The 27,084-nt window shown below is 45.8% G+C and overlaps 1 protein-coding gene across 6 annotated transcripts in view; it reads right to left on the bottom strand.

The window, feature by feature from the left end:
• Positions 1–26,320, bottom strand: part of ldlrad3 (low density lipoprotein receptor class A domain containing 3) — a 149,609-nt gene extending 123,289 nt beyond the window's left edge. For 2 of the 6 annotated variants that reach the window (XM_073049144.1, XM_073049146.1), the window contains exon 1: positions 25,590–26,115. In XM_073049144.1, the coding sequence (XP_072905245.1) occupies positions 25,590–25,623 (34 nt within the window). In that variant the 5' untranslated portion in view covers positions 25,624–26,115. Of the gene's footprint in view, positions 1–25,355; positions 25,527–25,589; positions 26,118–26,138 lie in introns of those variants that run through there. The other 4 variants (XM_073049149.1, XM_073049147.1, XM_073049143.1 and 1 more) reach the window with 4 other exon arrangements.
• Positions 26,321–27,084: the final 764 nt, after the last annotated feature.

Raw genomic sequence — 27,084 nt, 5'->3', positions numbered from 1 at the left:
CTTGACGGTTTAAAATAATGAAGTTAAAATAACCACAAGCTTGTACAGTGTCTAAAGCATCCATACCAAACTGTAACAGATGAAACAGCACAGCCTCTCTATAGCAAATTAGTCAACCGAGCCACTGAGTACTACCAAGACTATCACAGTCATTATTTGCATTGAATAACATCACAGACGCAAGTGTGAGGTACTAGACCAGGGAAGATTGGATGAGGTGAAAGTAGGAAGAATCTGTTTCAGTAGGGGAAGCACCAATACAATGGATCTTGGGCAGGAGGTAAGAAAGATGCACAAGAACAAGGGACCACAGAGTCAACCATGCAAACTTTGATAGTCTTCCTCACTGTCCACTGCACCCACAATCTTGGTGTCATTCGCAAATCCCGTTTACCATATCATCCAGTTTGTTGATACAAATGACAAACAACAACAGATCCAGCACACCACTAGTCACAGGCCTCCAGTCAGAGAGGCAACCATGTACAATCAATATCTGGCTTCGTCCGTGAACCCAATGTGTAATCCAAGTTTCTGCCTCATCTTGAATGCCAAGCAACTGAACCTCCTTGGCCAACCTCCCATATAGGACCCTGTCAAATGCCTTGCTGAAGTCCATGTAGACAACGCACACTGCCTTGCCTTCATCAACTTTCCTGGTAACTTCCTCAAAAAACTTTACATTATTGGTTAGACATGACTGACCATGCACGACGCCTTGTAAACTACCCCTAATCAGTCCCTATCTATCCAAATACTTATCAATCCAATCCCTTAGAATACCTCCCAATAACTTTCCCACTACTGATGTCAGGATCACCAGCCTATAAATTTCCTGGCTTATTCTTAGAGCCTTTCGTAAACAACAGAACAACATTAGATATCCTCCAGTTCTCTAACATCTCACCTATGACTAATATCTCTGCGAGGGTCCCTGCAATTTCTGCCATAGACTCCCACAGGGTCCAAGGGAATACATTCTCAGGCCTTGGGGATTTATCCATCCTAATTTGTCTCAAAATAGAAGCACCTCCTTCTCTGTAATCTGTATAGAGTCCATGACCTCACTAATGCATTGCTATGCATTGCTAATGCTATGGACTTTGTCCATCTCCTGAGTAAATACAGACGTCAAAAATCCATTTAACATCTCCCCCATCTCTTTTGACTCCATGCTTAGATTACCATTCTGATCTTTCAGATGATCAATTTTGTCCCTTCCTATTCTTTTGCTCTTAACATATCTGTTTAGAATCCTTTAGGATTCTCCTTCACCTCAGCTTCTAGAGCAATCTCATGCCTTCTTTGAGCTCTCCTGATTGCCGCCTTAAATGTAACATCATAACAACAACCGTCAGTCTCCCCTTCTGCTGTGAAATGGGCGACATCTCTCTGGAGAGAGCGAGACACTATGGCATGTCGAACTGCCGGGTAAACAATAGTTCCTGTTGATGGCAGATCATGGTCTCTCTTTGGGTGGTTTGCTATGGCTTGGTTGGTGCTGGGCACTGACACTTCCTGCTGAAATGGGTGGGGGGGTTGAGGGGGACGTTGTTGCTTTGCTGCAGCTTGCACAGGGAGGGAGGAAAGGGGGCTTTATTAGGGTATGTTTTGCTCCCATTCATTCTCTTGGGGCCCTTCTGCTTTTCGTGGATATCAGTGAAGACCAAGTATTTCAGGTTGTACATTGTATACATTCTCTAATAATAAACAGAACCATCTGAAGTGGTTTCTGGCATTTCTAACACTCAAGTACCTCATTTATTCCTGTCTACTGATACTTGCTATGCACCTCCTCCTTTTTCTTAAGCAGGGCCTCGATAGCTCTTGAAAACCCAAGGCTAAGCCTGCTATCCTCGCCTTTTACTTTGACAGGAACATTCAAACTCTGTTCTCTCAAAATCTCACTTTTGAAGGCCTCCCACTTATCAAGCACATCTTTGCCAGAAGACAGCCTATTCCAATCCACACTTGTCAGATCCTTTCTGATACCATCAAAATTGGCCTTTCTCCAATTCAGAATCTCAAATCGCGGATAAGACCTATCTTTTTGCACGTTTCCTCTGAAACTAATGGATCACTGGATGCAAAGTGCTCCCCTACACAACTCCTGTCACCTGCCCTGTCTCATTCCCTAATGGGAGATCAAGTATCGCACACTCTCTGCAGCTGGAATTTCTATGTGCTGAACACGTTTGACAAACCCTCACCCATCCAGCCTTTTGCAGTATGGGAGTCCCAGTCAATATGTGGAAAGTTAAAATCACTTGCTATCACAGCCTTGTTTCTTGCAACAGTCTGCAATCTCTTTACAAACTTGCTCCTTTAACCCCATGGACTATTGGGAGGTCTATAAATATAATCCTATTAACGTGGTCATACCTTTCTTATTCCTCACTTCCACCCATAATGTTTCTCTAGACGAGCTCTCCAAACTGCCCTGACTGAGCACTGCCGTGACATTTTCCCTGACTAGTAAAGCCACCCCTCCCCCTTTAATCCCTCCCGCTCTATCACATATACATGAAACAACGAAGCCCTGGAGCATTGAGCTGCCAGTCATGTCCCTCCTGTAACTAAGTCCATAAGGCCATAAGATACAGGAGCAGAAGTAGGCCATTCGACCCATCAAGTCTGCCCTGCCATTCAAATCTTGGGCTGATCCAATTCTTCCAGTCATCCCCATTCCCCTGACTTCTCCCCATACCCTTTGATGCCCTGGCTAATCAAGAACCTATTTATCTTTGCCTTAAATACACCCAATGATTTGACCTCCATAGCTGCTCATGGCAACAAATTCCACAGACTTACCACCCTCTGACTAAGGTAATTTCTCTGTATCTCTGTTCTAAATGGCCCTCTTGTCCTAGTCTCCCCTACCATGGGAAATACCTTTGCCATATCAAAGCTGTTCAGGCCTTTAACATTCGGAATGTTTCTATGAAATGCCCCCTCATTCTCCTGAACTCCAAGGAATACAGCCCAAGAGCTGCCAGATGTTCCTCATACAGTAACCCTTTCATTCCTGGAATAATTCTTGTGAACCTTCTCTGAACCCTCTCCAATGTCAGTATATCCTTTCTAAAATAAAGAGACCAAAACTGCACACAATACTCCAAGTGTGGTCTCATGGGTGCCTAATAGAGCCTCAACATCACATCCCTGCTCTTATATTCTATACAGGCAGTCCCCGAGTTACGAACGTCCAACTTACGAACAACTCGTACTTACGAACAGAGGGAGGAGAATGCTGTCCGCCATTTTAAGTCGGATCATGATGCTGTCCGCCATTTTAAGTCAATGCCGTTAACACTGTGTTGAGTGTGTAACTTTGTATTTGGCTTAAATATTTCTTAGCAAGATTCACCCTGACCCCCCCCTCACCCACCCACCCTTTTCCAGTCAGCACCACCGCTACTTGTCCCATTTAACCTGGCTCATTGTGGGTAGAATTTAGGACCTGGGGGAGCAGAGGACCCGTCGCCCGCAGCTGCTGCTGAATTTGCAGTTTTCTGTTCCATTGACGGAAAACAATCGCGATTGAAAATAAAGTGGAAATAATAAAACGATCGCTAAGAGGTGAAATGCCATCGGTCATTGGAAAAGCGTTAAGGTACAGTCGGTCAACGAATGGAACAATTTTAAAGGATAAAATGAGAAAGGCCCTGCCCCGATGAAAGCTACAATTATTACTAAGCAATGTAGTGGTTTAATTATTGAAATACATACTTTTCTTAAGTGTTTTATATGCAGAGAAAGGTAAAATATATACTATATACTAAGACAGACGTTTGACTAACTGACGCTAAATAATACCGGATGTACCTGTTCCAACTTACATACAAATCCGACTTAAAGACAGACGCAGGAATGGAACTCGTTTGTAACCCAGGGACTGTCTGTACCTCGAGAAATGAATGCCAACATTGCATTTGCCTTCTTTACCACTGACTCAAACTGGAGGTTAACCTTTAGGGTATCCAGCACAAGGACTCCCAAGTCCCTTTGCCTCTCTGCATTTTGAATTCTCTCCCATCTAAATAATAGTCTGCCCATTTATTTCTTCCACCAAAGTGCATAACCATACACCTTCCAACATTGTATTTCATTTGCCATTTCTTTGTCCATTCCCCTAAACCAGGGGTTCCCAACCTGGGGTGTGAGATGGAATTTCGGGGGTGCGACGAAGAGTGGCTTGTGACCTTGAGTGACAAGTCACGAGTCATCACTCAGCCAGCTGCCAGTGTGCCTTGAGAAGCGGTAGTAACGTTTGTCCCAAGCACACTCCAGTCTCCCGCTGCCCGAGTCAGCATTGAGGATTCTCATCAGTGTTACCTGGGAAGTTACACCTCAGAGTTGAGGAGTCTCATCAGTGTTAGCTAGAAGGTTACATCTCAGAGTTAAAAATCATCTCATAATGCCAAAATCTTTATACATCCCGAATCAACCATCGAATAACGTTAAAACCAAACCCTCAGTCAGTAGGTAAATTATTCAATTATAAAATTTTTAAAAGCTGCATTTTGATTAAAAAGCAGCTGAAGTCATTCATTTGTATTTGTCTCAATGCATTAAAGAAGTTTTTGAATTTCAAAGATTTTGTTTTCTTAAAAAGGTTTTTTTCTTGAATCATTGATAATTTTGAATTGTGTTAGTTAAGGAGGTATCATGGTTAGCACCGAGGACTTTGAATTGTGTGATGGGAGTTCATATCTCTGATTATCATCGGAAATAGGTGTGTAAATTCAGTAGAGAGTAGCCTAATAAGTCGTGTCGCGTCCCCATAGCATTTCCACCTGACGATTTATCTTGGCGTAACCGCAGATAATATCGTAATATAATATTCGAAAGCGTATTTCTCACGATACTTTGCTATAGGCGTGTCTGGTTGAGTAAAGCGGTCATCCCTGACTTAGTCAGATAGTTTTTCTTATATTAGCTCATATTTTTCTCTTTACCCTTAACCCTTCATCACGTCAAAAAGAAGGAAATGGAATGATGACTATGTGTGCTTTGGTTTCACTTGCACAACAGGAAATGACGGCTCGCAAAAACCCCAGTGCATTCTTTGTAGAGTTGTGTTTTCCAATTCAAATCTGAAACCATCCAAGCTTCAAGAGCACTTCAAGAACAAGCATGGCGGAGCTGATGTTGAAGGACATGATGTTGGGTCATTGAAAATCAAAAGAGCTCATTTTGAATCACAAGGAACTCTTCCAAAATTGTTTAAAAAACCACTACTTCTTGCTTCTGTTACGTACCCCGTAACTGGGTCACTTACCAGCAAAGATAGAGAGGTCCGTTGAAGTCTGATGGTACTATTTTTAACAGTATTTATTGATAGAAATACACAAAAATAATATCAATGCAAACACACAGATAATATACGTCGTCAATACTAAATCTAAAAGCGCAGGTATAATAATAATCAATAAGAAATAAGCTGCATCGTTGTCTAGGGGATAATGAATTGTCCAATGGAAATATATAGTTCGTTCAGTTCATACAGGCTGCAGCCGTTGGGGACCCTGTGTGGCAATTGTTGGAGAGAGAGAGAGATGGGTTAAAACTTGCCCATTCTGATTATGATGTCAATCCTTCGAGAGTCGTTGAGAGTTGAGTTCCCCGTTGTTAGCTAAAAACCGTTTTTCCGTGGCAAAGGTCACCGATTCCAGGCAAATGGAAGCGGACGCACGTGGCCTTCCACCGGCTTTCGCTATTACGGGATCGCTAGCGTTTCTTCTGGTGCGTCTGAGGGGCTGTTCCCACAGACCCTCTTTTTATCCTGACTCACAGGGTCTCAGGTGTCAATCAGGTTGGGGATGATGCAATCCCTCCACCAACCTCCTCCTTGGTTCATTGCCTGGGGCTTTGATTGCATCATACAGGATGCAATACACAAGTCTGTCTCCAAGAGACAATAGCCGGTATCAATGGGTCCGCCTTTCAGAGGCCAGGACACATTCTAACCCTTTTGTGGATTCTGCATGTCTTTCTCTCATTTCCTGTGTCTCCTGAATTGACTCAATAGTGATCTTGCGATTCTCACAAAGGAGGGGGCTACCCCCGCACCCTTCGGCCCCTCAGAGCTGTGGTACATTCATAACACTTCATACCAAGTGGCATATAAAGTGGCCAAATCCAAGAAGCCCCATACAATTGCGGAAGATCTCAAGCCATGTGCACTGGAAATGGCAACAATTATCCCGGGCAAAGAAGCAAGAGAAAAATTTGAACAGGTGCCTATCAAATAATGTCATTCACAACCGAATCAGTGATTCGAGTGAAGATATTTTGGACCAAGTCATCTCAGATGTCAGAGCTAGTCCTCTTAAAATCTCTATTCAGTTGGATGAGTCAACTGATGTCTCCAGTTGTAGTCAACTCATCACACTAGTGAGGTATGTCAATGATGGTGCTGTGAAGGAAGATTTCCTGTTTTGTAAGGATCTGAAAACAAACACAACTACAAAGGATGTGATGCAGCTGGTGAAAGACTTCTTTGCCAAACATGATTTAGATATCAAAGTCATTGGTTCTGTGTGCACTGACGGGCACCCTGTAATGCTTGGAAATAAATCTGGCTTTTCCGCATTGATGAAAAAGGAGATTCCAGACTTGCAAGTTGCCTATTGTTTTCTTCATTGGCATGCTTTGGCATCAGAAACATTGCCTCCAAATTTGAAGAAAGTCCTTGATACTTGTGTGAGGATCATCAACTGGATCGGGGGCGTGCTTTGAACCATCGCATCTTCAAATCATTTTGTGAGGATCTGGGAAGTGAGCATTCAGTTTTGCTTTTCCACACAGAAGTCTGTTGACTGTCACGAGGACAAGCTTTAACCCGCTTCTTTGAACTGCGGGAAGAAATCAAAGTTTTTCCTGGAGGAGCGTGAATGTGATCTGGTTGAGGCGATGGAATCACAGGACTTCGCCCAAATGCTGGCTTACTTAGCTGATATTTTCACTCGTATGAATGACCTGAGTGTTTCTCTTCAAGGAAAAGGGATAATCATATTGAAGGCTTGTGAAAAGTTGAATGCCTTCAAAGAAAAGTTATGTCTTTGGCATTGAAGGATGCAAAGAGGCAGTATCTCAAATTTTCCTTCACTAGAAGAGATGGTTGATGATGCTGGATCCATAACTCCTACTGTGCATTAAGAAATTGTGGCTCATTTGGAAATGCTGTCAGAATCGTTTGATGAATATTTTGCTGCTGGAGACCTGAAGATTTCAGAAGAATGGATCATGAATCCATATTCCTACAATTTGGAGAAAATGTCAGATGATGAAAAGCTGAAGGAAGCTCTTATTGATTTGCGGACAAATCGAGCTCTTGAAATGCAATTTGAAAGCAAGACTTTGGAGGAGTTTTGGTGTGCGCACTGGATACGTTCCCAAGACTTGGTGGAAAAGCACTCCGTGTCCTCATTCCATTTGCAACAACATACTTGTGTGAATCTGGATTCAGTTCTCTTCTGTCAATCAAGACAAAATCAAGGAATTGCCTGAACCCACAGGCAGACCTGCAGATCACAGTCAGCAAGAAAGTTCCACGTTTTGACAAAATCATGAATGAGAAGCAGGAGCAAAGAAGTCATTGAATTTTATGTTCACATTTGGGATTGATTTTACTGTTTACAATTTTTTCTGAATAAATTAGAATTTAATTGCTCAATTTATATTTGCATTTTATGCACTGAGTTAAAAAAAATATTTTTTTAAGTTCAATTTGTTCACCCGCAGTATTGTATGTGGTTCAAAAATTAGAAATTAGACTTCTTCATCTTCAAATGTGATATTACTTTTGTAGGGGGTGCAACCATGAATCACATATTTCCTAGGGGTGTGGAGCATAGAAAAGGTTGGGAACCACTGCCCTAAACTATCTCGGTCTCTCTGCTGACTCTCTGTTTCCTCGACACTACCCGCTGCTCCACCTATCTTTGTTTCTTCGGCAAATTTAAACACAAATCCATTAATCCCATAGTCCAAATCATTGACATACTTTGTAAAAAGCAGCAGTCCCAACACCAAACCCCATGGAACTCCACCGGTAACCGGCAGCCAGCCAGCATAGCATCCCTTTATTCCCACTGTGTTTTCCGTCCATCAGCCAATGCTCCACCCGTGCTAGTAACTCCCCTGTAATTCCATGGGCTCTTGCCTTGCTAAGCAGCCTCATGTGTGGCACCTTGTCAAAGGCCTTCTGAAAATCCAAGTACACCACATCTACTACATCTCCTTTGTCTACCCTGCTTGTAATTTCCTCAAAAAAATTGCAGTAGGTTAGTCAGGCAGGATTTTCCCTTCAGGAAACCATGCTGGCTTTGGCCTGTCTTGTCATGTGCCTCCAGGTACTCCGTAATTTCATCCCTAACAACCGATTCCAACAACTTGCCAACCACTGATGTCAGGCTAACAGGCCTATAGTTTCTTTTCTGCTGCCTCCCACCCTTCTTAAATAGCGGAGTAACATTTGCAATTTTCCAGTCATCCGGAACAATGCCAGAATCTATCAATTCTTGAAAGATCATCGTTAATGTCTCACAATTTCTCCAGCTACTTCCTTCAGAATCTGAGGGTGCATTCCATCAGGTCCAGGAGATTTAATCACCCTCAGACCATTAAGCTTCCTGAGCACTTCTCAGTCGTAATTTTCAAAGCACAAACTTCACTTCCCTGACACTCTTGAATGTTTGGTATACTGCAGATGTTTTTCGCTGTGAAGACTGTTGCAAATATACAGAACTTGGGTGTAACTACCTCCCTGTATGCCCAGTCTATCAACCCCTTGGCCTCCCAGATGATCCAGACTTCATTCAGTCCTAGCTCCAATTCCATAACACAGTTTGTTAGAAGCTGCAGGTGTAGTCATCCGGGACACTACATCCTGCATTAGGAGAATCCAGTATCCTGCCTGGTATCCTTACAGAACTATATGTGCAATATAAAATAAAGAAAGAATAAATAATGAAAACAAAATCTAGCTATGGCCTACACCTCTCCTTGCCAAAACCTTAACTCCCCTCTCCAACACTGGCCCACTCAAACAACGGCCGCTCCACTTATACCTAATATGTTCTTGCCAAGTGCCTAAATATGCGTAATCCAACGTCTCCTTGGAACTGTGGCATGCAAAATATGCTGACTGACCCACTTGCTTCTTTTAAGCTGTCTCTCCCTCCAAACAATGTTGTCTCCTCAGGACTGTGGCACTCAAAATGTGCCGACTGCCCCCCTTTGCTCCTTTAAAACTCACTCTCCTTCCAAACGATTTGGTGTCTAATCGGATCTGTGGCTCCCAAAGTACGCCGGATGCCACCGATCGCTTTTAAACTCTCTCTACCTCCAAGTAATCTAGTATCTGCTCAGACTGTAGTGCACAAAATGTCAAGGTAGTTGAGACTGTTGTGCGAGCCTGTGGGGATTTAACAGATGTTTGCTCCTGGTCGATGCCCTGAGATAGAGACCAAGATATCCAGAAAGGCAAGAAAGAGTTAGAGATGGATTACGTTAAGGGTCTCAAAGTTTTCAAATTGAAATATTGAGGCCGTTTCTCTTCTCACAGATGCATCCTTATCTGCTGGGTTCAGTTTCTTCTGCTTTGTTAAAAATAAACTGTTAAAGAGAGTAACTCTTACATGCCTCAACAAATCACTCTGGGAAGTTAGGGGTGGGTTATAAAGATTGGCCTTGTCGGTGATGAATGAGACTAAATTATATTAGATAACCCAGCCAGTGTACAGAGCAAAACCAGCCAGTGTACAGTGGAAAGTAAATTGCCATCATAACCTGACAATATACAGTTTATCCTCCAAGAGGACCATAACCTTGTCATGGTTTGGAAATGAGTGTGCCTTAATGACCCGGAGAGCTACGTTGGCTGGAGTCAGGGCTTTATGCTTTGGCTCTTGGTAAGGTCACCCATGCCAAACAGGTCAAAGGGCAGAGGCCAGACTAAGAGTGGCCCACCAGTCCTCCAGGTTCGAGGGTTCAGCTTGGGGTCATCAACCCCAATTGGTAAAACAAAATTGTTATGGAAACAGCAATGAAGAATTCTTCTACATCCGAGTGTGATGGTATTCCTGAGTCTCCACCTGGGACTTGCATGTTAGTGCAAACCAAGGGAGCTGCTGACACAATGAAGGAAGCCCTGAACACTGCCAGAGATGGAGGACCTTCATTGCTGCTCTAAACGCCAACAGTGTAACAGGCAGTGAGTAATACAGTATAACATAACCCCGCTGGTTTACAAAGTCCAGCTAGTACCTGATGCAAACTAATCCAGCCAGCTTACAGTATCCAATATCGGATGATTGCTTAATTTGCAGATGATTCAGCAGCTAATATTCCAACCTCCATAAAGTATCCAAAGTAATCAGACTTTTTACACTGTGTCAGTATATAACATACAGAACTGTGCAAAAGTCTTAGGCACATGTAAAAACATTCTGAGAAGCGAAGATACTTTCAAAAATAATTAAATTTCTAAATATCAAAACATTACTATAAAGAGCAGTATACAGTAAAAAACACAAATTAAATCAATATTTGGTGTGACCACCTTTGCCTTTAAAACTGCATCAATTCTCTTGCAGTTTTATAAGAAAATCAGCTGGTAGGTTGCTCCAAGCAACTTGGAGAACTTGCCAGAATCCTTCTGCAGGCTTTGCCTGTCTCAGTTGCTCCTGTCTGTCTAGGCAATTCCAGACAGCCCCACTGATGTTGAGATCAGGGCTCTATGGAGACCATACCATTTGTTGTAGAACTCCTTGTTCTTCTCTTCGCTGAAGTTAGCTTTTTATGATCGTGGCCGTGTGTTTGGGGTCAGTGTCCTGCTGCAGAATGAGGGTGGGACCGATCAGACGCCTCCCTGATGGTACTGCGTGATGGATCAGAATCTGCTTGTACTTCTCACCATTGAGGATTCCATTAACTCTGACCAGATCACCAACTCCATTTGCAGAAATGCAGTCCCAAACCTGTAGGGAACCTCCACTATACTTCACTGTTGGCTGCAGACACTTATCCACGTAGCACTCTCCAGCTTTTCCACGGACTAACTGCCTCTTGCTTGAGCTGAAAGTTTCAAAGTTTGACTCGTCAGTCCAGAGCACTGGCTGCCATCGTTCAGCACCCCAGCTCTCGTGTTTTTGTGTGTAGGCGAGTCTCTTGGCTTTGCTTCCACTTCAGAGGAATGGCTTTTTGGCAGCAACTCTTTCAAGAAAATCGCTTCTGACAAGACTTCTCGGACTGTAGAGGGGTGTACTTGGGTTCCAGTGGTTTCAGTGAGTTCAGAGCCGACAGCAGTGCTGGACCTCCTCCGATTTAGAAGGGAAGTCAGTTTGATGTACCTCTCGTCTGCAGTTTCTGTAGCCAACCACTGCATTTCTGGTCTTCAGCTTTACACATTTCTTTGTGCTTCTTCAGAAGAGCTTGGAAAGCACTTCTTGAAACTCCTGCCTGCCCCCAAATTTCTGCTTGGGAAAGACCTTGCCGATGCAGGATGACCTCTTTGTGTCTTGTTGCTATGCCTACCGTTGCCACGGTGTCCGAACTGATGACTGGAAGAGTGTCTGAAACAGCCTCATCCTTTCGTTTGGTTGTCCTTTGCCCAGTTTCCTTCTGCACCTGCTTCTGCTTCAGTTAATCAGTTTGTATCATTCATCACATCACCTGTTGTTAATCTTTGTTTAATCATGGCCTGGGCTACATAACTACAAAGTAATCAAGTTTTTGTTTGAAAAATGGTCTATTATTTAATACTAACACAGGAGAGTCTGCAGATGCTGAAAATCCAAAGCAACACACCCAAAATGCTGGAGGAACTCAGTGGGTGAGGCAGAATCTATGGAAATGAATAAAGAGTCAGTGTTTTGGGCAAAACACCTTCTTCAGGAGAAGAGTTAAACTTCTACAGGGTAGGCATCCCTTAAAGAGACTTTGCAGTGGACAAACATGAGAAAATCGGCAGATGCTGCAAATCCAGTGACTTAATGTTACTTTCTTTAACGAAATGCAAACATTTCTCTGGAACATTTAAATTTTTTGAAAGTGAATGTTTGGAAATCTAAAATTTGCTCTTTTCTACTGACAAACTAGTGCAGAAATCAAAAAAAATAAGCATCAAGAGCAAAAATTATATTTTAAAAAATCAAGGGTGCCTAAGATTGTTGCACAGTATTGTACATTGTCTTCCCAGTTCCAAATAACACTCATACTACTGAGCTAAATATCTGTACTCTTATTTGTTTCCCAACCAGCTTCCTATTTTAACCAATATAGAGAACTGTTTATAAAGTTTTGCACAGTACTGCACATAAAATAACTCATAATATAGCGTGCAATTTGTTAATTAACACATCCATTATTATGCACAATAATTTACTCTTGAAAATGTTAAAGCCAGTTATCACATGTTCAAAACAAGCATTATACACTCTATTATTAAAAAAATTGCCATAAAATACCCTGCAAATTAAACCATTCAGTACATTATTTAATCAAGCCCCTCTGTAGTGTACAAAATGGCCAAATAAATACAGTAGTGTGGCGACCCACTTCCTAGCGCACTCGAACCGCACGCCGGCACAAAGGCCAGGTCTGCTTCACCAACAAAGGGAAAGCCTGCGGGGGATTGTGAGTACGTGCCCCTTACAGCATCCGCGCCCGGGGAGGGCGGGATCAGGGAGGCTTTAAAGCAAGGCTGTGAAGTTCGAATAAAATCTTCTTTAATTGCAGTTTACCGACTCTGTGTCGTTATTTTAGCGTTGCGTGTAGCACACCGCTACAATTGGTGACCCCAACGGTCCAAACGATTTTTGGACCGGAGATGACCGACTCCACATCTGTTCATGCGGTTTCGTTGAAACTGCCAAGCTTCTGGATGCTGCAACCTCACCTGTGGTTCCAGCAAGCAGAAGCCCAATTCCACGTTCGGCAGCTGACCTCAGAGGACACACGTTACTACTACGTGGTGAGCTCCCTCGACCAGGACACAGCGGCCCAGGTTGCGGAGTTCGTACAGTCTCCCCCGGCGGACGGCAAGTACGCGGAATTCAAAGCCCTGCTCCTAAGAACTTTCGGACTCTCACGGCGCAAGCGGGCTGCCCGTTTACTGCACCTGGATGGCTTGGGAGACAGGTCTCCATCAGCTTTAATGAATGAGATGTTGTCTCTGGCCGACGGACACACACCCTGCCTCATGTTTGAGCAGGCATTCCTGGAGCAGCTGCCTGAGGACATATGCCTGCTGCTGTCCGACGCGGATTTCAGCGACCCCCGGAAGGTGGCAGCCCGGGTGGACTTGCTGTGGAACGCCAAGAAGGTGAGTGGGGCGTCCATCGCACAGATCACCGGGCCACGCTCCCAGCAGCAAACCAGTCCAGGCCCGGCCGCAGAGCCCGCTAACCCCAGAGGCAGGGGTGGGGAGCCCAACGAACAATGGTGTTTCTACCACCAGCGGTGGGGCGCAGAAGCCCGCCGTTGTCGCCCGCCCTGCCAGTTCCCAGGAAACGCCAGGGCCATCCGCTGCTAATGACTACGACAGCTGGCCATCGGGATAGCCTCCTGTATGTGTGGGACAAGAGGTCGGGACGCTGTTTTTTGGTCGACACCGGTGCCGAGATCAGCGTCTTACCTTCGACGAGTTACGACACCCGCAACAGGGCACCGGGTCCCTCCCGAGGGCCGTGAACGGCAGCACGGTCAGGACCTACGGCACCCGTACGGTGCAGCTACAGTTCAGCTCCAGCCGGTTCACGTGGGACTTCACACTGGCCGCCGTAGCCCAACCGCTTCTGGGTGCGGATTTTTTGCGGGCTCACAGCCTACTGGTCGACCTGCCGAGGCAGAGACTGGTCCATGCCGAGACCTTTCAGACGTTCTCGCTGGGTGAAGCCCAGTTGCCAGCCCCACACCTCGACTCCATCACGCTGTCCGACAACGACTTCACCAGAGTCCTGGCGGATTTCCCATCAGTTCTGGCACCGCAGTTCACGGCAGCCATGCCCCGACACGGCGTACAGCACCACATCCTGACCCAGGGGCCACCCCTCCACGCCCGTGCTCGGTGGCTTCCCCCGGACAAGCTCCGACTGGCGAAGGAGGAGTTCAAGAGGATGGAGGAATTGGGGATCATCCGGCGGTCCGACAGCCCATGGGCCTCCCCCCTGCACATGGTGCCCAAAGCGACAGGGGGCTGGAGACCGTGCGACGACTACCGCAGGCTGAACGAGACTACCACATCGGACCGCTACCCTGTGCCGCACATTCAGGACTTTGCAGCAAACCTGCACGGCGCACGGATCTTCTCCAAGGTAGACCTCGTCCGAGGATACCATCAAATCCTGATGCATCCGGACGACGTCCCCAAAACGACACTCATCACCCCTTTCGGCCTTTTCGAGTTCCTCCGCATGCCGTTCGGCCTGAAGAATGCCGCACAAATGTTTCAGCAGTTAATGGATGCGGTGGGACGTGACCTGGACTTCGCTTTCATCTATTTGGACGACATCCTCATAGCCAGCAGCAGTCATCGGGAGCATCTGTCCCACCTCCGTCAACTCTATGCCCGACTGAGTGAATACGGCCTGACAATCAACCCGGCCAAATGCCAGTTCGGGCTCGACACCATTGACTTCCTGGGCCACAGAATTACTACAGACGGGGCAACCCCTCTGCCCGCTAAGGTAGACGCGGTCCGCCACTTCCCCCGACCCAACACAATCAAAGGCCTTCAGGAATTCGTAGGTATGGTCAATTTCTACCACCGCTTCCTCCCTTCGGCTGCCCGGATCATGCGCCCCCTGTTCGCCCTGCTGTCGGGTCCGGGCAAGGACATTACCTGGGACGAGGAGTCCGCCGCCGCTTTCATTCAAACGAAAGAAGCCTTGGCGAACGCCGCGATGCTAGTGCACCCCAGAATGGACATCCCTACTGCCCTCACAGTGGACGCATCTAATATGGCAGTCGGTGGGGTACTGGAGCAGCTCATCGCGGACCGCTGGCAACCCCTGGCGTTTTTCAGCAAACACCTGCAGCCACCCGAGCTCAAATACAGTGCTTTCGACCGGGAACTGTTGGCGCTATACCTGGCAATCCGGCATTTCAGGTACTTCTTAGAAGGTAGGCCCTTCACCGCGTTCACGGACCACAAGCCGCTTACCTTTACGTTCACAAAGGTGTCCGATCCCTGGTCGTCCCGCCAGCAGCGCCATCTGTCCTACATCTCCAAATACACGACGGATGTCCGGCACGTCTCAGGTAAGGACAATGTCATGGCGGACGCGCTCTCTCACCCTAACATTCATGCCCTTTCCCAAGGGGTAGACTTTGAGGCGCTGGCGGAGGCGTAGCAGGCAGACGAGGAGATCCCGAGTTACAGAACCGCAGTCTCTGGTTTGCAGCTCCAGGACCTCCCCGTAGGCCCAGGTGAGAGGACCCTACTCTGTGACGTCACCACTGGCCAACCCCGTCCCGTCGTCCCGCCACCTTGGCGACGACGTGTTTTCAACTCCATTCACAACTTAGCGCACCCCTCCATCAGGACAACCGTCCGGATGGTCTCCAGCAGGTTCGTTTGGCACGGAGTCCGCAAACAAGTCAGTGAATGGGCCAGAAATGCATGCACTGCCAAACAGCCAAGGTGCAGCGGCACACCAAGGCCCCGCCGCAGCAGTTCCACCCCACCCACTGGCGTTTTGACCACATTCACGTGGATATCGTGGGCCCCCTGCCAGTGTGGCGAGGAGCGCGGCACCTCCTGACTATCGTGGACCGGTTCACAAGATGGCCAGAGGCGGTCCCACTCACCGACACCACCTCCGAATCCTGCGCCCGGGCACTGATCGCCACCTGGGTGTCCCGCTTTGGTGTACCGGCCCACATTACCTCCGACAGAGGCGCCCAGTTCACCTCCAGCCTGTGGTCAGCTATGGCCAGCCTTTTGGGGACACAGCTGCACCACACAACTGCCTACCACCCACAGTCGAACGTTTCCACCATCACCTGAAGTTGGCTCTCATGGCCTGCCTGAGAGGACCTAACTGGGTGGACGAGCTTCCCTGGGTCCTGCTCGGAATCCGCACGGCACCCAAAGATGATCTGCACGCCTTGTCGGCCGAGTTGGTGTACGGCGCACCCCTGGTCGTCTCCGGGGAGTTCATACCAGCCCCAAGGGGGCAAGAGGAAGAAACCACAGCAGTCCTGGACAGACTACGCAAGAGGCTCGGTAACCTGGCCCCCATAACCACTTCGCAGCATGGACAGAACCCAACCTGCGTACCCAAAGACCTGCTGAACTGTAAGTTTGTGTTTGTACGAAGGGGCGGGCATCGGGCACTGCTACAGTGGCCCTATGAGGGGCCGTTTACAGTGCTCAGGAAGAACGGGTCCACGTTCGTGCTGGACGTTGGGGGGAGAGAGGAGGTTTTCACGGTGGACCGACTCAAACTGGCCCATGTGGACTTGGCGCAACTAGTCGAGTTTCCGGCACCGCGGCACAGAGGCCGCCCTCCCAAACAGGGTCCAGCCCAGACTGTTGGCATTGGGCGGTGTATCGCCGGTTCTGGGGGGGGGTTATGTGGCGACCCACTTCCTAGCGCACTCGAACCGGCTCACAAATAGCCAGCGCACCGGCACAAAGGCCAGGTCTGCTTCACCAACAAAGGGAAAGCCTGCGGGGGTTTGTGAGTACGTGCCCCTTACAGCATCCGCGCCCGGGGAGGGCGGGATGAGGGAGGCTTTAAAGCAAGGCTGTGAAGTTCGAATAAAATCTTCTTTAATTGCAGTTTACTGACTCCGTGTCGTTATTTTAGCGCTGCGTGTAGCACACCGCTACAGTAACTAAATAAACTTGATATTTTACAGATTGCAAAATAAACCAGCCATAGACAGGAGGATCAATTAATCTAATCATGTAAATATGTAAAATCCAGTTCTATAAATTATGATTCGTAATCAAAATTTCTAAACATCTGAAATAAAATAATCTAGCTTTTATACTGTACAAAATAACCCAGACATAATATGAAATGTCAGCGATAATGTAGAGTTAATAAACTCAGCCACTATACAGAATAAAAAATAATCCATCCTCCATAAAGTATGCCAAGTAATCCAGCCATGTTTTCTAACCCATCTACTCTCGTGTATAAACACACCAGCCGGATGCTGCTTAAACCAAACACGATACGGAGAAAAGTGTCTAACGTAACACAGCCTCTTTATGGAGTCTTTTTTCAAAATCAAGGTCTACGCTCTGCTTAATAGCCCAGCCACAGTACATTATATAACAGTACAGTATCAATTAATCCAGTCAACATCCACAAAATAATACACTTCAGTCATTATACAGTGACCTTATTACAATACAGTAGATCATATAAAACTTGTCAGTACGCCATTTATAATACAACCACAAGACAGTGGATTAAATAATTGAACAATTCTCATGTGTAACGTAAGACAGCTTCTATAAACTGTGTTTATTAACATAGCTACTAGTGTATAAAATGGACATCTACGAAACTGTGCTGATTAACCCAGCCAACATATACCGCTCCACCACCCAGTCCCATGCAATAAACACCATAAGCTCAGACATTGTGCTCAACCCAAAACAGTACAGTATATAACATAAAATATTTATCATATTAAAAACCCAGCTCAATATAGTATTAAAAATAATGAAAACAGGGTAGAATATATACCCAGTCTTATTTATTTGTGACTCCATACCCATGAATTAAAATGGACTCTTAATTTCCCTCTGGATCAGGCTAGGAAACCACACAGCCTGTAACATAACTGCTGCGTTGTAAAATAGGTATAAAACAGACGGACCACCTGGTATTGAACTAGGTGCAAAATTCCCACACAGCAAGGTTACCCTCAGCTTCATTAGTAATTCAATGTCACCTTCACAATTATCGGGGGACCGATGTCTAAAATGAGAGACTGGTCAAGCCACAGCCCGAAAGAACCATCTTCAGCGATTCATGCCTTCCAGACATTACTGGTGCCATATGGGACATCACACTGGTGCACAGGTAGAAAGCAATAGTCCTGGGATTCAACAAAATTGGCTCAAGACTTAGTGCAATTTCATAGCATCAGGATAAACTTGGCTGATGAAATCTACTCCGGATTACTTTTGGCCCTCGTTCTCCTCCATATTGAGCAACACTTGGAAGAAGTGCTGAGAGTAACAAGGGAGAGGACTGGACCTGGGATGGAGACCAATGTCCATCACAAACTGTGATCTGGTTGAGCTCTGCAGGATATGGCTGCCAGACTGGGTCAGGAGCAAATAGCGATAGGTCCGTCATCAGAGATAAGCACACTGACCCTTCTCCTAGCAGAGGCAGGCTCACCTGTCCACGACAGCACTGGTTGTGACCGGTGGGAAGACAAAAGAGCCATTTTGAATTCCCCCTCCTCCACTGTACGACGAGGCATTATAACCGTGCTCAGTGGGATAGGTTCTGAACATGAGGCAGTGCGGGCCATCGGCAACAGCAGAAGCATAGACCGGCCAATGTCATGGCTGGAGATATCCTTTACTCTACCATCAAGCCAGAGAATCAAGCCTCATATCACAAGGATTTCAGGTGCAGAATAAGGGATCAATAAAAATGAGTTGCCAACCTACTAGAGCTGCAATACCAGACAAAAGTCAGAGTTAATGGGACAGGCCTTTCAGCTCACTCACTCTGCAGCATCAAATTAAATTAATCCTACTCTAACCCCATTGTATTGACCCTGTATTCCCGTCAACTCTCCTCAGTGGTCAGTTGCAACCTACCACCCTACAAATCTCTGAGAAGTGGAAGAGAAACGAGCGCATTCAAGAGAAAGCACTTGGAGCTCAGTGAGTTCAGAACAAATGGATCAGATTAAAGTCTGACAGTCATGCTAGATCTAATCATGAATTATGGCAGACAAGTAAACGACTGATCACAAGAAGAGCCTACAAAGACAGCCCTTTCCTCAATGCAGGCAGAGGTCGCCTGTGAGTAATGAAAGGCTACAGCAAGCATTTTCATCCAAAAGTCCTGAGCAGGTGGTCCCTGCCAATCTGATTCATGCAATCACAATATCCTGAAAAGGGAGGGTGAGCAGCCAGAAGTCGTGGTACATATTGGTAGCAGCGACAAAGGAAGAAAAAGGAGGCCCTGATAAAAGAATATAGAGAGTTAGGAAGGAAGCTGAGAAGCAGGATCTCAGGATGGGTGCCTGAGACACACGAGAGTGAGGATAGGAGTAGAATTAAGAGGCAGAAAAATTGTAACAGTGAGCAAGGATCCAGATTTCTGGATAATTGGGACCTCTTCTGGGACAAGTGGGGCCTGTACAAAAAGGCTGGATTGCATTTGAATCTGAGGAGGACCAATATTCTTGCAGGTAGATTTTAGAGCTGTTGGGAGGGGGATGGGAACCAGTATGATAGAGCTGAGGATCAGCCAGCAGGTTTACAAGTAGATGATGTAATATGAATGTAAGGAAGGACAAGTCAATAATTGGATACAAATGCAGACAAATTCAAAAGGGCGAAGAATGCAGGACTGGAGGTACTGTATTTAAATGCGCGTAACATTCGGAATAAGGTAGACAGACTCATGGAACGATTGAGATTGGTCAGTATGACTGAGTTATGGCCATAGTTGGGAGCTTAACATCAATGGATATACTTTGTATCGAAAGGACAGGCAGGGAGGTATAGGAATTGTTGGTAAGTGATAGAATTGCATCTTTAGAAAGAGGTGACATAGGGTCAGAGGATGTTGAATTGTTGTGGGTGGAGTCTTAACTGCAAGGGTAAAAAAACCATTATGGGAATCATATGTAGGCCTCCAAATAGCAGGCAAGATATGGGGTTGAGATTGCAAAGGGAGCTGGAAAAGGCATGTATAAGGGTAATGACACAATTGTAATGAGGGACTTCAATATGCAAGGGGATTGGGAAAATCAGGATCGCAGGGGAGGGAATTTGTTGAATGCCTACGAGATGGCTTTTTAGAGCAGCTTGTGCTTGAGCCTACTCAGGGATAGGCTATCTTAGATTGGGTTTTGTGTAATAACCCAGATCTTATTAGGGAGCTTAACACAAAGGAACCCTTGGGAGGCAGTGATCATAACATGATTGAATTCATACTGCAATTTGAAAGGGAGAAGCACAAGTCACATGTATCAGTATCACAATGGAATAAAGGGAATTACAGGGGCCTGAGAGAGGAGCTTGCCCGGGTGGATTAGAGGAGGATATTGGCAGGGATGACAGCAGAGCAGAGGTGGCTGAAGTTTCGGGAATAGTTCATAAGTCACAGGATAGATACTTCCCACAGAGGAAGAAGCTCTAAAACAGCAGTGGTAGGCAACCGTAGCTGACAAGGGAAAATGATGCTAATAAGGTATTAATGGGGGACTAAGAAATAGCAGATGGACTTAATGAGTACTTTGCATCTGTCTTCACTTGTGGAAGGTACTAGTAGTGTGCCAGTGGTCCGTGAGTGTTAGAGAGCAGGTGTGAGTGGCATTACTATTACAAAGGAAAAATTGCTAGGCAAATTGAAAGGTCTTAAGTTGGATAAGTCAGCTGGACCAGATGGACAACATCCTAGAGTTCTGAGAGAGGTTGCTGAAGAGATAACGAATGCACTGGTCATGATCTTTCAAGAATTACTTGATTCCAGCATGGTCCCGGAGGACTGGGAGATTGCAAATATCACTCCACTCTTTAAGAAGGGAGGAAGGCAAAAGAAAGGAAATTGCAGGCCAATTAGACTAACCTCAGTGGTCGGGAAAGTATTGGAGTCTATTATTAAGAATGAGGTTTTGAGGTACTTGGAGGCTAATGATAAAATAAATCAAAGTCAGCACGGTTTCTGTAAAGGGAAATCTTGCCTGTTAAATCTTGTTAGAGTTCTTTGAGGAAATAACAAGCAGGGTGGACAAAGAAGAGGCAGTGGATGTCATTTACTTAGATTTTCAGAAGGTGTCTGATAAGGTGACACAGACGAGGCTGCTTAACAAGATAAAATCTTATGGCATTACAGGAAAGATAGTGGCACAGATAAAGGAATGGCTGACAGGCAGGGGCAGTGAGTGGGATTAAAAGAGGCTTTTTTCTGGATGGCTGCCAGTGGCTTACAGTGTTCCTCGGGGGTCAGTATTGAGACCGCTGCTTTTCATGTTGTTTGTCAATGACTTGGACAATGGAATTGATGGCTTTGTGGCAATGTTTGGGGATGATACGAAGATAGGTGATGGGGTAGGTAGTGCTGAGGAAGCAATGCGATTGCAGCAGGAATTAGACAAATTGGAAGAATGGGCATAGAATGTGGCAGATGGAATGCAGTGTTGGGAAATAAAGGAACAATAATGAAAACTATTGTCAAAATGGGGAGAAGGTTCAAACTTGAGGTGCAGAGGAATTAGGAGTCCTTGTGCAAGACTCCCAGAAGGTTGGTTAATTTACAGGTTGAGCCTATGATAAGGAAGGCAAATGCATTGTTGGCATTTATTTCAAGGGGAATAGAATACAAGAGCAAGGAGATAATGCTGAGACTTTATAAGACACTAGTCAGGCTGCATTTGGAGTATTGTCAACAGTTTTGGGGCTCATATCTCAGAAAGGATGTGTTGTCATTGGAGAGAATCCAGAGGAGGTTCGCGAGGATGATTCCGGAATGAAGGGGTTAACATATGAAGGAGTGGGTATGATGACTGATTACTGCACAATGTTCGGCTCTATTCCACGGAATATCAATCCTAGAAAATGTGCAGGGAAGTGACAAGTGAGATTGTACCAGGCCATTGCTGCCTCTACCCTCCTCTTGACATTCATTGCATGACTTTTGCTCCATCAATGAATTGACTGGCCCAGCCTCAAAAACTGTGCTCACAAGAGAAATTAGTGGTGAGTGACTTTTCTCCTGAAACTTCAAAGCAGGTCCTTCGCCCAAAGGGGACAACTCAATGTCCTGCCTCCATTTGCCTGAAAGAGTATAGCACCAAAGCCACCATCCAATACAAGGCAGATAACTCGATTAACAGCTCCATCCACTCATTCATTCCCTCCACTTCTCGTGCAGCAGGGCTGAGTGTGTACCACCTACCAAATGATCCAGTAGTAACTTGCCCAGGTACCTCTCAAACCCATGCACGTCCTGTACCACGAAGGTGGACGATAGTTGAATGTATATCACAGATGTTTAATCATCACTGGCTCTGCAATTTTAAAACTCCCTGTCCAACAGTACATTTCCTTTAGGTTGTTATATCCAGGGGTAGTAGTGGGGACAAGCTCCCACACCTATTAAATGCTCCTGATGGCGTAACATGTGGCTTAGCTACTAAACCTGGTGGAACCATTTCCACTGACTGGAGAAGGGACAAAGGTGGGTTACTGGCACCCTAAAACCAATTGCTTCAGGCAGATGAGATTCATCAGTCCTGGTTAGCAACTCCTCTAGAAGGAAAACTCTGATCTCAAACCTCTATTGCCTTGCAGCTATACCCACTCATGGGAGCTTCGGGAGCAAACCCAGAGGGAAATATCCGGAGTTGCAGTGCCTACGGCAGTCCCATATTGAGTTCAATGTTGACTGGCAATTGTGTGACAGTGCTGCTGCCAAACTGTGTTAGTCTCCAAGATTCCTTTGGATTCATCAGATGCACAGAGAGGGAGAGCTTGTTACATGGGCGACGGCTTGCTCTCCATAGTGCACTGCCCCGGCTTGCGTAACTAGACAGCAAGGTATGGTCGACCCTGACCGACACGGGCTCATATTTAACAACAGCACTGTGAGAGTGCCTTCACCGGGACAACAGCTTCTCAAAGGGTCAACAATACACGGTGCCCTCGCTTTAGCAGCATTGCCCGCAATCCAATAAATAAATAAGCTGATTGGGCCTCAGCCTGAGGGTTCCTCAGGCCTGTTTCTTTTCCCTTAAGTATGGCACAACTTAAAATTCAAGAATGCCTTAGGCTTATGATCAATTGGCTGCTGGCTGTTCTGACCATAGCAATCCTGCTGTGACTCAGCGGAAAAGCAATGGGTGTCCATTGATTATGGAAGAACAAGTACCATGGACCAAGCTCCTGTTGTCCCTGGAGCACTTACTAATGAGCTCTGTCCAAAGTCCTTCGAAGCTTTTGCATTGATTTCTTCAGGCAATAATTTCTGTTGATTTTTTTTTAAAGACTAAACTGATGGAAGATAGAGTGAATGAGGCCGTGGTCAGTTCAGTATCCGACTTGGCATTGTTGATGCAGATATCCTTGTCATTGAGACAATGACATAACTTGACAGATATGGCCGCCGATGTAGGGGACACTGCTGTGTGGTAATCTGACTTGTCTCTCTGCCAAACTAGGATGCTTGTCATAGCATTTTAGTTATCCAATTCTGCTCGATGATGCTAAGTTAAGATCACATGTTAAATGCAGCAGAATTAATTACCTTATTATGAAAGGGTCATTGATAAATTTTGTAAGTGGGCAAAATTATAGCAGATAAAGAGTCCATCAAAGGGGAGAGTAAAACCCTCAAAGAAACTCAAAATTATTTTGTAAAGTAGCAACAGACATCAAGTTATTAGCCTTGCATTAATTGTACCCATTTTGCATTATTCCCAAAGGTATATTTAATCACTGTTTCAACTTCAGATCTCTCTAACCTGCCCACCACCTCTGCCTCTAAACTTCAAAAGCACCTCAGCTACCTCACGCAATTCAAAATTACATAGAGAGTTTGAACTCTCTACGTGCAATTTTCCATTATAACGTCATTCTTATCTTCATGTGATTTGTGTCATGTGAATTATCTTCATGTGATAATTCTCCATATCGTTTTATTTCATGGTACAGCATGGAGAAGGCCCTTCTGGCCCTCAAGCCCTGGCACCCTAACCCCGGGGGGGGGGGGGTTACCAACCTATTTTATACCATGGGCCATTAATATCATTAATCAAGAAATCCATGAACCCCAGATTGGGAGCCCCTGCTCCTAACCTAATCACAGGGCAATTTAAAATGGCCAAATACCTACCAGATACGTCTTTGGATTGTGGAAGGAAACTGCAGCAGCTGGGAAAACCTGGGACGTACAGACTCCTTACAGATGGCACCAGAATTGAACTCCGAAGTCCGTAATAGCGATGTGCTAACCGCCACACTACCCTGGTGCCTCAGATAAAGAAATCACTCGCCACATACACGGTATTAGTTAACACCTGTTTAACTAATCTCTACATATCCGTTAGCCCTGTGTGCAGTGGTTGTCACTTCATGAACAGTGAAGTACAACGATCATGAGGTCATGTCCTGTGATCTGCTATCAGTCAGATCTCGGATGTAATGTTTCAGAAAGAAATAACCTGTGTATTGAGCACTACAAAAACACTCAAATATCATTCTTTAAGTAAATGGTGTAAATATTTTGTTCACAAACCATATTCAAATCCAGAATTTATAATCACAACAATGCAAATTGTGAAGAGCTGTCAGTCTCCTGAACACATAGTAAACTTTCCGGTTCTCAATATGTTTGCTTCAAAGCAATTTTTTTTTGCAAGTCCAAATCCCAACCAGTGTGAGTCAACAGTGAAAGAATTGATACAGTTGATGCATCTGACCACATTATTAACAGCTTTCACTTTCTTATTAGTTCAGAGTTTACACCCCTCTGGCATGAGACTTTGCTAGGATCCATATACTGTATTATTCTCCATTAATTTGCTTACCATTAAGAGTTATTGCATAAAATGCCCAGACAATATTTAACACAGCTGTTAAGATACATTGACTGAATATATGTTAAGGAGGTAGATTTTAAATAGCAACTTAACTGCTATTTTCTGAGTAACATTATTGTCTGCTATTATAGATTTGATTCTCCCTTACATATCTAAATCCATACAATGTATGTGTGGCAATTGATGTCTCAACATTACACTCTCTTGTTCCCATAGGATCAAGAGCAACTGTTTTATACACGTATTAGGAATTTGCTGTGGTGTGGGCGAGATATGCAATAAAAACAACATTCAACAATTATAATGGGTAAAAACAAAATTAAACGTGCATAATACCAGCAATGTAAGCAGAATTATAAGAAGTGGCTTAAACCCCTGTGACTCGGGTATCACTGCCTGCAGAACAACTGCATCCCACCGACCACTTGCACTTTGTGCCGGAGGGTACAGTCCCTGTGGGCTCCTAGATGATAGTTCTCCGTCCATACAACCCCCCTTCCCCTCCCCGTAGCACTCCAAAATGTGGCAGGTGAGAGAACTTGTGGAGGGACTGGGAAGAGGAGGATTTTACACACTTTTACACACCCACTCACACTGGTCATGCCCACTTGTGTTCACCCAGGAGGCGAGAAGCTACTGTCAGAGGTGATATCGACTCTCCGGTGGGCCACAGAGCAGCCTTGTCCCGTCCCGTCCCCTCCCCGGGAGGTTCCCAGGCCGTCGCGGCCCGGAGTCTCTGCAAACTTTCCTGCGGCCAGTGCCAGGGAGAGGGGAGAGGGGAGAGGCCGCCGAGAGCGCATTCTCGTCCACGGGCTCCGAGTACTCACCCACGGAGGCCAGCAGCAGGTAGAACGGCCACATGGTCCGGCGGCGGGGGCGCCGCGATCCTCGGTCGCCGGCTGCCGTGGTCCGATCGCCAGAAACGACCCGGCAGCGCGGCCGAGGCTGCGACTGGTGGGCAGGCGGGAGAGGAAGTGCTCTGGGAGCGGGGCAGGCAGTGTCTGGTGTGGGGCGAGGGCGAGGATTCCGAGCCTCGGCAACCAAAGAGAAGGCAGAGGGGAGAAACGCCAACAACAACCGCTTGCATTCATGTAGTCTCCTTCCCAACGCTGCAGAATCCAGCTCAGCCAAGACCAATTCTGTCAGCAGCACCTTGGTGCTTTCTCCACCGATAAAGGTTCCATATAACTCGTGCTCCTAAAACAGGTTCATAGAAAATAATACACGGAGTCATAGATTAAGAGCAAGGCCACTCGGCCCAACTGGTCCGTGCCAGTCATCGTGCTGGTCCCACTTTCCCCTGTTTGGCGCTTATCCCTTTAAACTGCTCCTATTCATGTACCTATTCAAATAACATTTTAATGTTATTATTGTACCTTCCTCGGGTGCTTTCTCCGTCTCCTCCCTCTGTGTGAAGAATTTGCCCCGAGGTTCCTTTCAAATTTTTCACCTGTGCCCTCTACTTTTTAGTTCCTCCTTCTCTAGGAAAAATACCCAATCTACACAACTCACGACTTTATACAGGTCTGTAAGATCAACTCACGACTTTATACAGCTCTGTAAGATCAGCTCTCAGTCTGCTATCTTTAAGAAATGAAGTCCTAACCTGCTCAGACTCTGCCTGTACTCAGACCTAGTGTATCCATTGCCAAGGCATGCATGCACTTGACTATATAAACATTAAAAAAGGGGTATGATGTGAATGATTTGTTTTGATGCTGAGACAGTGATATACTGCAGATGTTGGAAATTTTGAGCAAAACACAAAATACTGGAAGAACTCAGCAGGTCAGATAGCATCTGCAGAGGAGAATAAACAGTCGTGTTTTGGGCTGAGACCCTCCAACTGCACTGGGTAGGAAGGGGGCAGAAGCCAGAATGAGAGGTAGTGGAAGGAGAAGGAGTACAAGCCACAGGTGATAGGTGAGACCAGGTGAGGAGGAAGTGGGTGCATGGGGGGAGAGGGGGAGAATTTTTAAATCAGGACACTATTTAACAATGAGTTCACAGAGATCATAAAAGTGGATGAAAAATTGGCTTGTGAAATTGCTGGGTCTCCTGTGTCCTTTCCATCCACCATCTATTCTCTATATCACAGGTTTTCTGCTCTACCCTACCCTTCTGCTGCCCTGTAGAATGTTTCCTTTTCCCTTGAGGCATGGTAAAGTTTCTTATCTGGGAACACCTTGCATTTCTGGCTAACTTGCTCTTCGTCCTCCTGTCACAAACCCATCCTCAGTTCTTCTCAGTAGGGAAGCCATGGTTGCCAATTATGGTAGACGTCAGGGCGACCCATACACTGTGGACACTCTGTAGCACTGG

The sequence above is a fragment of the Hemitrygon akajei genome, chromosome 6 (assembly GCF_048418815.1).
Source record: "Hemitrygon akajei chromosome 6, sHemAka1.3, whole genome shotgun sequence".
Lineage (NCBI taxonomy): Eukaryota > Metazoa > Chordata > Chondrichthyes > Myliobatiformes > Dasyatidae > Hemitrygon > Hemitrygon akajei.
The sequence above is the reverse complement of the archived record's forward strand: the minus strand, read 5'-3'. Positions and strand labels throughout refer to the sequence as shown.